Source organism: Labrus mixtus, chromosome 17, assembly GCF_963584025.1.
Source record: "Labrus mixtus chromosome 17, fLabMix1.1, whole genome shotgun sequence".
In the NCBI taxonomy this organism is placed as follows: domain Eukaryota; kingdom Metazoa; phylum Chordata; class Actinopteri; order Labriformes; family Labridae; genus Labrus; species Labrus mixtus.
Window position 1 is genome coordinate 7911665 of NC_083628.1, and position 13265 is coordinate 7924929.

General features: G+C 39.5%; 1 protein-coding gene across 1 annotated transcript; it reads left to right on the forward strand.

Annotated features, from left to right (window-relative positions):
* Positions 1 to 1091: 1091 nt before the first annotated feature.
* kcmf1 (potassium channel modulatory factor 1) lies at positions 1092 to 10910 on the forward strand. The gene is made up of 7 exons (XM_061060787.1): positions 1092 to 1275; positions 4103 to 4270; positions 4695 to 4834; positions 6469 to 6570; positions 6687 to 6870; positions 8138 to 8432; positions 9248 to 10910. Exons 1-7 carry the CDS (start codon positions 1260 to 1262, stop codon positions 9510 to 9512), a joined length of 1170 nt encoding a protein of 389 aa, XP_060916770.1. The 5' UTR covers positions 1092 to 1259; the 3' UTR covers positions 9513 to 10910.
* Positions 10911 to 13265: the final 2355 nt, after the last annotated feature.

Genomic DNA, 13265 nt, shown 5'->3' on the forward strand with positions numbered 1-13265 from the left:
CCTGCAGCAAGAATATGTTTGAAAGACGTATTTATGATTATTTTAAACTAGGCCTAAGTAGACCTTCTCACAGTGGTTGTGTAGCATATTGTACTACTCTTCGTTTGTATTTATATAAAATGTATACTTAAATAGCACCTTTAATTAATGTTGCCTGTTATTTAATGTCTGTTTTTGATAACGCTGCACTATCTGCTTTTTTAAACATTGCTGTACATATATAAACAACACAACTTCAGAAGGTCAACACTTTTTTATTTTTTTATATTCAGGTCTAATTACAGATTTTTTTCCCTCAACTGTTTATAGGTTCTTGCTTTAAATTACACATATATTTTTTATCCCTGCACGGGTTATGTACATTTCTTGTATAAATCTATTTTTAATTGCACAGTTTAAGTTTGTTTCATCTAGGACATGGGTGGGCAACTGGCGGCGCCGGGGGCCACATGCGGCCCTCGTCAACCCTCAATGTGGCCCTCGGGTCAATTTTTATATATCAAAACATGAAGAAAAACATGACAAAATCTGCCATGAAATCATGAAACCCAGAAATATTTCCATAATAATATTTGATCACTGGTATATGTTGAGTTAAATTTGAGACATAATTGACTGTTATTGTTTTTTGTATCCTACAATTTGGCCCCCTGGCAGTGGGAATTAAATGAATGTGGCCCTCGCTGTGACCAAAGTTGCCGATCCCTGATCTAGGGGTATTCTTTAAATCTTTTTTCGGGTTAATATATATGTATTTGTAAACTGCTACTGGATGCTTTGAATTTCCCTCGGGATCAATAAAGTATCTATCTATCTATCTTTATAGGACATCTGATGTATTTGTTCCGCTGTAAACTCCTTTTATTTAATAATACTATAATTCAGATTAAATTATCCTCTGATTTAAATAATGATAATGATAATATTTTTTTTGAAAACTCGATTACATGAGATTATTACTTATTGTCGGAGGCGAGAGTCCTGCGAGGCAGAAATGAGGGGCACTAATTCCTAAAATCCCGTGAGGTGATTTCATGTAGGAGTGCGCCGCCTAGCGTCCACTCGCGATATTTAGCGAGAAGTGACACTCTGGGAGGGGAAGCAGAACAAACTGTAAGCTGGCTGGCGGATCCATCTTGCTCGAAAAAAGAGGCGAGGGTCGAAGCTTTTTTTCCCCCCCAGTTTAGTGTCTAAAAGACCGCGCCGCTCCCCCCATTAATCGCGTTGGGGAGCCCGAGGAGGGGGGCTCTGTTTGTAGGATGTCCCGACATGAGGGTGAGTTTAAAAACAGGTCCAACAGCACCTTGGGGGGTTTGGTGGCTACATTACCTGAGCAGCTAAGCTAGCTCTGCTAAGTGCTTAAGGGGGGTGGATGGTGGGAGGGGGGGTGCAGCAGCAGCAGTGCTTTTTCGCGGCTTGTTTTAGGATCGCAACCAAAACATACATATTCATCAACAGCCCCTGTTGTGTAATCTAACCTCCAGTATCTTCTAATTTGAGCCACACGGTTGTAACTTCGTCTGCGATGATACGGCAACATTGCGGGAGCTTTAGCAGTTAGCCGTTGCTAAGGCGCTGCGTTACCTTACGTTAGCACGGGGGCTAACGAGGAGGCTAACGTGTGCTAACGTAAGGAGTCGAGCTGCGACTTTAATGTTGAACACAACCCCGCACTAAGCTGCACAGTATGATATCCTTTTAATACAGCCGGTGTAGTCACCTCAGACTATTACAGTCGCGGTTACCTGTTAGGTGTTAAGATCCAGAAGCTGTGAATGTAAAACGCCATACTGTCCCGTCTGGTCACATAATGTTGTGCACTGTCATCAAGAAGAAGAAGACATAAAGTGTGTGAGGCCTTTGACCAGAAACCAGTCACCAAGTTTGATAGCTTGCAGGCTACTAGCCAGCCAGGGTTGAGCTACGATTTGTTAACTACAAACCAGATGGGACTTTAGCCTGAGCTGCATATATCAAATATCAAACTGTATTGTGGGCTCATGTTTGTTTTTGTATGGGTGGGATATGTGTTGTGTTGTGTTGTTTGTATGTATGCTGGCTACTGGAACACCTAAATGTCCCTATAGTATATCTTATCTTACATTTGGTTCATTTCAAGCACCATGAAGCAGGCAGTAAGTTATCTTGTTTTAATTGCATGATAAGTGATTATGGTGTTAGTATGAACGCAATTAAATCTGATAGCCTTTATATGACTAAAGGGAATTGTTAAGTTATTAGATTTACTTTTTAAAAGTAGGACAACATAGTGTTTAGTGTAACATATCAACTCTCTGTGACTACCTATAAAGAAATCAAGTCCTGTCACTGAAGAGATGTTCAACAGGAAGAGGCATTGATGTATAGGATTATCCATTTTCTCTTTTATTATCAACAAAACAAAAAAACTCTAATTTCATTAACAGCTGAGAACAATAATCATTCACAATTTAGTTTAGAGAGGAGTAAATGGTGCATCTGTTTGAGACTATTTGACACAATTAAATCTGACAGACCTTATATGACTAAAGGGAATTGTTAAGTTATTAGATTTACTTTTTAAAAGTAGGACAACATAGTGTTTAGTGTAACATATCAACTCTATGTGACTACCTACAAGTCCTGTCACTGAAGAGATGTTCAACAGGAAGAGGCATTGATGTATAGGATTAGCCATTTTCTCTTTCATTATCAACAAAACAAAAAAAAAACACATGTATTTAATTCAATACTTTCCAACTTCTCTTAACGTGAACCTGTTCCATAAACCGCTTGTTGTGCATGCATAATGCTAAAATAAGGTCTGTCTTTAACTATATCTGTTGATTCCTAAAACATCTTAACACATCAAAATGAGAAGAAAAAAAGCTGAGACAGGGGCTCTTCAGTGGCAGACACAACCAAGTACTTCTAAAGTATTGAGTGATGAGTAATTAATAAGAGCGAGTTTTTGTATCTTTACTTTGTTTGCTGGAAAACGTTTTTATTTCGGCCTTTACAACTGCTCATAAATTGTAGTATTAATCCTTGGTTCACTAAATGGTCATTTCATTAACAGCTGAGAATAATAATCCTTCACAATTTAGTTTAGAGAGGAGTAAATGGTGCATCTGTTTGAGACTATTTGACACAATTAAATCGGATAGCCCTTATATGACTAAAGGGAATTGTTCAGTTATTAGATTTACTTTTTTAAAGTAGGACAACATATTTTTTTATTTCAGACACATTGTGTAAATTTGTTGTATGTTCACACGAGGAAGGCACTAGTTTCATATACTACTCAGGTGATACTAGAACCTGTATTTACTGTGACCAACCATGAATCAGCACATAGAGCTGATAACTGGTAGTTGTTGTTTTTTTATTCAGGCCTGAGGTTGGTTAATTAATGTCTCATTTTGAGTAGTTTTTCCTCTTTGTGTTTGATGCTTTGTATTCTAAGACGTCAGATTACCCTGTGCAGAGGAAATTCCCCCAATACTTGTTTGCCAAAGAAGTTGTTCTTTTCCCTTCAAAGGAAATGTCAGCAGGCAGGAGTTGTTATATTGTTTCTAATGATAACTTTGCTCATAGCAAAAAAAAAACTGTGAGCCTGAATAGTTCTTGCATTGATAGATTCCACTGTAATCATGTAGTAAAAAGTGGAAAAGCAGCGATACATACATGTTTTATATGATTGCTTCTTATAGAATGAACACGTTAGGATGAAATACAAATGGATTCTCTTCATTGTTTTTTTTTAAAAAAAGCCTAACTATTTTGGTTCATGTTGACTAGAAATAAGACTACTTGAAAATGTGTGCACAGGGTTATAAAGAGCAACAAATTCTGTAGTAGCTTTTATATCTTCTGATGTTAGTGGCGTACCTCTGAGTTGCCTCTTCGAGACCTTGCTGGTGAAGTTTGTTGGAATGTCAGAGTTCTTCATTGCTGGCACTTGTGGGTTGGTGCCTCTCCAAAACACATGCTGTTGTAAGGGAGACTGGCCTGCAGAAAGACGTTGCAGACAGTTCAGCAGATGCAGTCATAAGGAATTTGTATATGTAATGTAAGGTCCACATTTTTGACTTCACTGTCTCTCTTTTTTTTGCTTCTGCAGGTGTGAGCTGTGACGCGTGTTTAAAAGGGAACTTTAGAGGAAGACGGTTCAAGTGTTTAATTTGCTACGACTACGACCTGTGCGCATCGTGCTACGAGAGCGGAGCCACGACAACAAGACACACAACAGAGCACCCCATGCAGTGTATATTAACCAGGGTAGACTATGGTGAGGACCTGCTAGTAAACAAAGACCAAAAGTTGTGTAGCATTTGGATCAGACGTGAAGTAATCATGTCTGTGTCATATATGGGTGTAGCAGTGCTCAAAGGTTTGGTATGTACCTGAGTGTAAGGCTTATTATTTGGTATGTTTTCAGGCATACTGATGCAGCCGGTCACAATTAGAGACGACCATCTTTTTATAGAATTGTTTAGAATAATTACACTGATAAAGCTTCTAACTAAACTACCATGATCATAACATTAAGACCTCACTTTAGGCGACTGTGTCTTTTCAAAACTTTCATCATCTTTCCAATTATGAGTGGTGTCATTCATTTAGTGTAATTTGGTACTAAGGCTACAATATGTGTGTTGATAACGTAAGCCATTACTGATGGCAACAAACACTGTTTATTGTTGTTCTTGCAGACTTGTATTATGGAGGAGACACTTTTTCAGTAGAGCAACCCCAGTCATTCACATGTCCTTACTGTGGCAAAATGGGCTATACGGAGACGTCCCTACAGGAGCACGTCACCTCAGAACATGCAGAGACTTCTACAGAGGTGGTGAGTAAACGACACATTATTTTCGACGGCGTGTGACACACACGGATGACTTTTGCAATGTTGATAAAACATGTCTAAAAAATGCTTCAAGAGATCATGGCTTGCTTTAACAGATTACAAACCTAAAATAATGGTTTAGTCATCATCAGTGTATCAATAATATCACTTTGTTAAAGCAGCTCCTGCAGCCGTGTTTACACCTGCCATCAAACAATTGATTTTATTTTAGAATCATGAGAATTGCATTTGTTTGTTTTCTTGTCCGCCAGCATCTCTACAGTCAGACGGCTATTACTATTGAGCGCTGCACTTCACGCAGCTAAAATTACTTCCCAGGATGTACACATAGATTTATAGATTACTTGTTCTCACAGCAAGATCTTTATGAGCGTTGTCCACTGCTGAGTAAACTGAGCAAAACAAGGCAGAGAGTCAGGCTGCTGCTGACACCTGCCTGCCCGCAAGGCTGACAGGTAAACTGTCAAACAATGGCAGCGTCACCAGCAGTGATTGGAAAAATTGGGCAGAGCCAATTAGTAATATATCAACTCTAGGTGACTACATATGCCAAGTGAAACCAAGTCCTGTCACTGAAGAGAGGTTCAACAGGAAGAGGCATTGCTGTATAGGATTAGCCATTTTCTCTTTTATTATCAACAAAACAAAAAAACACATGTATTTAATTCAATACTTTCCAACTTCTCTTAACGTGAACCTGTTCAAGTTAATGTTGATTCCTAAAAACATCTTAACACATCACAATTAGAAAAAAAGCTGAGACAGGGGCTCTTCAGTGGCAGACACAACCAAGTACTTCTAAAGTATTGAGTGATGAGTAATTAATAAGAGCGAGTTTTTGTATCTTTACTTTGTTTGCTGGAAAACGTTTTCAGTCGGCCTTTACAACTGCTCATAAATTGTAGTATTAATCCTTGGTTCACTAAATGGTCATTTCATTCACAGCTGAGAACAATTTAGTTTACAGAGGAGTAAATGGTGCATCTATGAGAGACTATTTCCATCAGTTGATTGATAGACATTGGGTTCATTAATGAGCGTTTGCACCAGCAGGATGGAGAATGTTGGAATGATTCAAAATCAAGTACAGTAGCCGTTTTCATTGTAATCGTAAATCAACATGTCAGCCAGTACAACAATGTGGCTCATTCATGGGATTTTCTTTCTTTTCTTTTTTTTAGACAACAATGACCTCTATGGAAATGAAGAACGAGATGTGTCAGGGATTAGCTACACAGGCAGTACTTGTTAATGGGATCAGTTAATTGATGGTTAAGGAAAAATTAGGATTCACATCATCTTTTATGTTTGTTTTGTTGAAAATCAAATCAAATCCAGTCGAGTGTTTAGTAAAAGCTGACCAGTCCAGTGTATATGTGAGGTTTTGCTGGTTTTAAATGGGTCTGATGAACCTCTCTGCTGGATACCTTTTATAATGACTTCTTTCCAGTGTGCCACTGTTGCGATGCTGCAAGAAGCTATTCTTTGTGTTACGTTATTCTTAAAATAAGTTACAGTCGCGCTTGTTTCCATGTTGTTTAGTCCAGTGATGTCTGGCAAAAGCTGTTTTTGAAGGAATGATCGTTGTTCCTGAACCTCTCCCTCTCTCATTTCAGATCTGTCCAATATGTGCGGCCTTGCCAGGAGGCGATCCTAACCACGTCACAGACGACTTCACAGCTCACCTCACACTTGAACACAGAGCGCCAAGAGATTTAATATCCTTTCTATGTCTACACTACATTAACATGTGCTACTTGTACATTTGTAATAAAAAAAAATATATATATGTCACAGTACGTCACTGCATTCAACCTTAACTCTGCCTGTTTACGATGAGTCCAGCAGTGTTCGACATGTACGCAGGATGTTCCACCCCGGTAGAGGGCTTGGCGGTCCTAGAGCACGGCGGACAAATATGCACTTTACTAGCGGCTCCACAGGGGGACTTTCATCCTCCTCATCACAGAGCTCCACCTACACCCCCAGTAACAGAGAAGCAATGGACCCCATTGCAGGTGAGACTCAGGATCAGCCCGGTGTACTCTGCAGATTGTACCACAGTGGCTCTCGAAAGTGCTGCTGGTCAAAACTAATTTTATACCATACAAAATCTTTTATTGTATGACAGCTAAACAATCTACAAATCAACGTTAACTTTAGGATACTTGTTGCCTTTCAATAACCTCCAATCCGCACATACTCCATGCTCGCCGCTGATCTTTAAGTACCACGGTTTTGCTCCATTGGACGGCGCACGCCATGCTGGAACTGTTTCTGGAAAAGCCATGATCGGCTACACACACAGTGACGTGCAAACATCATGTTGCTTTGTTTACATCTAATGTCGAGTTAAATATGATCTCGAGTCCGTATATTGTATTTTGAAATTGACTGGACGCTCCATGCGTTTCCTTGTCTGACTTCCTGTCCGGTTTGTCATGTTCTGTCCGGCTTGACGCATGTTTGCAGTGTACTCCGTCGAAAATACATTTGCGGTGTATTCAAAACGGAGCAGAGACGGAGACGGGCCGTGGCACTCGCTGTGGAAACACAGTGATTGACTAGAGTGGCAGCGAACTACGGCGTAGTGCTTGGCGCCGACGGACCCCGGCAGTCACGGAGTATGTGGAAATCGGGGGTCACGCTCTGGTATAATTTGTATCTAGAATTAGACCGTTTTAGGAGGCTCATAAACAAAACAGTACATTACAATGTCAATGCTGATATCAAAAGGGCCCTCTGGGAAATATCTTTATTTCCACATGACCAAAAAATGTAACTTTTGCTCGAAGAAAAATTGTCAACCCACAAAAACACACAAAGGATGAAATATTAAAAACAGAAAAGTATGTCTCTAAATGTTTCCGTTGTTTTATGTATATCACAACTTGCAGAATCTTTGATCCAGCATTTATGTTTGAGCTTTGTATTTCTCCTGACCGTCTAGGCCACCGTAGTACTTGACTCTATGTTGACACCAGCAGAGCTCAAACAACAGATTCTAGATTAACCTGCCGTGTGCATGAATTTTATAGTTTATGACCTCTATTCTTTTCTTCTTTTTAAAATAAAAATCAGAAGATATAAACCAGACAAATTGTGGGTGATCATATTTGTTATATCACGTTGGTCACTTGCTCTCAAATCAGATAAATATACCTACAGTTTAAGGTTTGACTCTCCTTCACATCTTCTTGAATGTATCTGCACTTTTGTCCTTTGAAAACACGAGTTCTTCACAAACAGCTGACAGAGTCCTGTTTTTTTTTTTGTCTTCTGCAGAGTTGTTGTCTCAGCTGTCAGGTGTGCGGCGTGCGGCGGGGGGCCAGATAAACTCATCGGGGCCTTCAGCCTCTCAGCTCCAGCAGCTCCAGATGCAGCTGCAGTTGGAGCGCCAGCAGGCCCAGGCAGCACGTCAGCAAGTGGAGACAGGCCGGCACGCCACGCGACGCAGCAACAACCCGGGCAACTCTGGCACCACCATCCCTCCACCCAGCACAGCAACCGCCAACACTGCCACTGTGGGTGAAAACAACCCGTCGTCCTCGTCCCACAGCTCCCAGTTCCTATTAGCACGGTGAGTGTGGCCAGTTACACAAGTAACACTTGGTGAAAGCACTGATGGTGATGTTGAGGTCTAGTGTTGTTTGATGGTTAATTATTCCCACACCAAGTTTTCAGTGACAGTTGTTCATATGGTATTCCACCTTTTAGTTGAATCAGCCTCATTCTAAAGTATACGATTAGCAGTTTTCTATAATGATGTGATTGTAAACAAATCCCACTTTAAGACCAAACATCCCAACTCTCAGCCTTAAGCTCAGAGGTTTAAGCTTGTATTCTCTGTCACTCTATTTTGAGAAAACAGTTATTGGGGAGGATTTTTAGCTGTGAATATAAGCAAGTTAACGTAGCAGATTGACTGACATTCTCCTAGTAACCATGTTTATCAAAGTGACTATGACACAATAGTATATAAGCAGACTTGTCCTTGTGTGTCTTCACATATTTTTAGACGTGAGCGCTCATCTTTAGTGTGCTACATTAACTGAAATACAGTCTGGAAAGCAGTTAGGCAAGCTAATACGAGGACTTAGAAGACATAAAATAAGTTCTTGTAACAAGCGTTTGTTGTTCCTCTCTATTATCTAAAGTTTGAATATTTAAAGGCTCATGTATGTAGGAGTTTCTTCTGGTTGTGTTATTTCTATGGCTGTGACGATACATTGACATGGATCAATACTACTTTCAATTCTCAATAACTTAACACATGAAACAGCCTGCACCTGTTCACAGCCTGTTCCTTTAGTTTATAGAGTAAACAAAAACTATAACCTTAAGAAGTGTACCATGTGAATGTTTTTTAAATTCAGTGGTCATTGTTCTGTGCAGGTTAAATGAACCTAAGATGTCTGAAGCAGAGCGTCAGTTTCTAGAAGGAGAGCGCGCAGACCGCAGCCTGTTCGTCCAGGAGCTGCTCCTGTCCACGCTGATGCACGAGGAGAGTTCTTCCTCCGACGAGGAGGAGCGCCGAGACTTCGCCGACTTCGGAGCGATGGGCTGCGTGGAAATCATGCCTTTAGATGTTGCGCTGGAGAACCTCCAGCTCAGAGAGAGCCGCTCTACGGGGAAGGAGCCTCCGCCGCCTCCTCTTTGATGTCCGAGCATCAAGCAGACTGTGTCCTCTCTGCTGCAACTGTCAGTGATGGGCAGCAAACAGCAGCAGTCCTCCCTGGCCTCCTCCCTCTCCTCCCTCCCTCCCTCCCTCCCTCCTCTATTTTCTGAGTTTGTTTTTGGTGATTGTAATTTCAGGCCTGTCACCATTTTTGTTACATTGTAAACAAAAATAAATGAGAGAAAGTGGGATAAATGTGCGAGTGCGCTAAAGCAACTGAGTGAACGAGCGAGAGAAGAGAAATCTATAAATATATATAAAATATATATGAAGTTGATAATCAATCCACATAACTTTTCTTTTCTTTATCAGGTTAATGTTACAGGCAGCTGTGGCACACCTTCGCTTCCTGTGACATGCAAACGGCTCTCCATATAAATACTCCACATTCAAAAAGTCAAAGAGGGCCGAGGCTCCTCTCATGAAGCTGCTGTGTGTGTTCATGACTATTACTAAATAAAAAGTGCTTGGATGGGCGACCATTACTACTGCATGCAGTTCTTTGCAGCGTGCATGACTTTTAATGACCTTGTTGTCATTAAAACTTAAAAAAAAAAAAAAAGATCCCAAAGCTTTCAACTGTTTTTAAAAATGGTTATTTCAAACATGTTTAAGTCTTGCTAAATTGAGTTCCTCACAAAAAAAAACTGACATGCAGAAATTTAACTAACAATATATGTTGTTAGTTTCTGTTTAAGAGAAGAGAGAAACAATTGGATTCAGCTGTAGCTTCTGAAGAAATGCTGCAATGTGTGTGTGTGTGCGTGTGTGTGTGCGCGTGTGTGTGTGCGCGCGTGTCTCAGCTCCAGAATGCCTTTCGTGCATCCGATGAAGACTAGGAAGAGAAGAAAAGAGAGTTTGCCTCTGTTTTTTTTTCCTAGATGTTAATGTTTAGTGATAAGCTGTTTAGGCACCGTAAACTTCATAACTGATAAATAATAACAGTCGCTCTACTACAGTTTGTCTGTTGGTGTTTAACACTTGTCTCTGGTATCAGACCACGTGCTTTAGATGGCTTTGTTTGATTCTTTTTGTTTGTTCTTTGGGTAACAGGAGCTTGAGACCTTCCACACTGCGGTTTTGTTTTCCTCTATTTGTTTTATGAGAAGGTATTCTTTTTTTTTTTCTGCTAAGGTTAGCACTTTCTATTTATTCATGTTTTTTCTTTCTGATTCTTTTGAGCCTTTAATCTGAATAATGCCACCTTCATGCCTATACTTTTACCCTCTATGTAAATTACAATGAGATGTATATGGAATTTGTGCGTTACCTTTCATAATGGTTCTAAGACATGGGCAAACACTTTTTTTTAAATCTGTAAATTTAGAATACAATAAATATAAACTGCGCACAGCTTTTGATGAAACCAAGAGACCATCACACCTTTGCATCTCGTGTTGTTTGTGTTTAGCGGCAATGATTTCATAATGATCTGTTGGCCCCCGAACTAAAACTCTTTTAACCCTTTCATGAAGCATTTATCAGGGCTATTTTTGTCAACAACTTAAACCAGTAATAGGCAGCTTTAAAAACATAAAAATATACCTTATAAATTAATTTACTGCAACTTTATTGAAACATGTCCCACAGTGCCAGAACTAAAACTTTATTTTATTTTGTTCTAAATGTGTTAATGTTTACATAACGCTAACAAATGTAGAAACGGTCAAAGGGTTTTGCTGGTAACCTTTGTCTTTTATGTTTTTTTAAAAGAGACACCTAAATGAAATAACAAGTTGAAAATCAAACGTATGAAAACATAAAGAAGAGGAATGAAATCTGTTCGATCATGGAGCACTGCTCCATTTCCATTTAGCACTTTTTGGGGACTAGATTGTTAACCGTGATTGAGAGACAAAATCAATGGTTTTTATGTTTATTCTTCCTGCAGCAGACACTAAAGCCCCTCTCAGAGGGCATTAGGTGACACCCACCCCCCCACATGAGAAGATGTAAGATAAATCAACACCCATGATGGACTTCAGGCAACTGTCCCACCAGTATGTGTGGAGTGTGAAAATCCTAACACAAACGCTGGAACACTGAGGTAGGTTACAAACTGTTACAGATTGAAGGAAATGGTTTTGTCAGTCTCTTATCTCTTCAGAGTGTGTGTGTGTTAATATACAACACTAGCTATACATTTACTATTTTAGGTGTCATGTAATGCCTGAGAACAGTTGATATGCGGCTTGTCCTTGTGTGCGAGTGTGAGAGGTCATTTAGGGCAGCTGTCGGTGTCACTCCCCCGTAGTTATTGTTAGAAACAAATGGAGCCTGTGGGATACCTTTCATGACACATGTTGGTTCTTTTCAAGTAGGCCAACACCAAAAGCAATGGAGTAACAGGGATTGACTGTCTCTCACACTTCAGAAAAGAAAGACTGTCCAAATACTCGAGGACAAAATATCAGGCAAAGGACTGTAAGATGGCTGGCTGTCAGCCAGGATGCTCTGATGTTCTTCAAAAACAGACAGGCACCCCTTAAAGGGCTCCAAAGTACAAGTTCTATTAGAGGGTTCATGCTTTGAATTCTTTATATTATTATTGAATGCATTAATCTAAAGAAAGGATTTAAGATGGTTCAGGTGGCACCATTTGGAAGTAATTTAAAAAACTCCAGAACTAATGTAAATATATGAATTCTGTATTTAATTGAATGATCGTCTAATCTTTAGAGAAGACAAATTGTGATTGGAGGCCTATTGACAATAACATAAAATAATTAAAGCCCCTGTGATGAGTTTTTAGCTGATTATAATACAGTCTGGGATTAATTCAGATGCCTCTTTCTGAGCTACAGAAACAAATGAGACCATTAGCAACAACATTGATTATGTCTATTTTGTCGTTTTTACTGTGTAAACACAACTACGGGGTGAGACAAATTACATCATGCTGAAGAAACAGCCTATGTTTACATTTTTTCATAGCAAATATTCATAGTAAGTGATGTATTTGACTTAAAAAAAAAAAGGTGAGTATTTTTCTCTCAAGAAAACACTATTTACAGGACAAGATTAACAAAAAAAATGATGACATACAGCTTTGTCCACAGGGGGGCGCCAAAATCAACACAAACTAAAAGTTCCTCAGGAACTTTAAAGAATATCTTAGGCAAAGCAAATTGCAGTAAAGTAGAATGCACAATGTTTTCCTCTGACATGCAGAGGACGGAAAGTATAAAATAGCATGAGAAGAACATACACAATCACTGTACAAATCTTTAATTCATCTTCAACGACAGTTCTTCAGTGAATATACTTTGCTATGACCGTTTAACAATACTGCATAATGTCCATTCAGCAATTGCTGTAGATTACTAATCCCATGTTCCGACCATCTTCTGAAGCGTGTAAAGGACTTCATGAATTCTATTGTTGGGGGGGGGGGGGAACAGTTATCAATGATGAAGTAAGCTTTGGTCGTCCAAAAGCTAAAGTAGTCTTAGTCCTGTCTGCTAGTTCTTTTCATGTAAAAACTGAACAACAACAATGTACTAACCAATGGTTTGAGAAAAATGTAGTAGCCTAAAAGCTTCAAAATTCCCCTCTGAAAAGCATTGGAGTGGTAGAATGAAGAAAGATCAGATGGAAAAAGGAAAGTAAACAGAAGCATATTTGAGTAAGAGAATGCTTTTCTGTTCAATCCATAGTTGTTACTTGTTCATGAAATGACGTTTTGACCTGTGCAGCTGTGACGTGCATCTTTCTCAGCAAGGATTTGTGACGGCA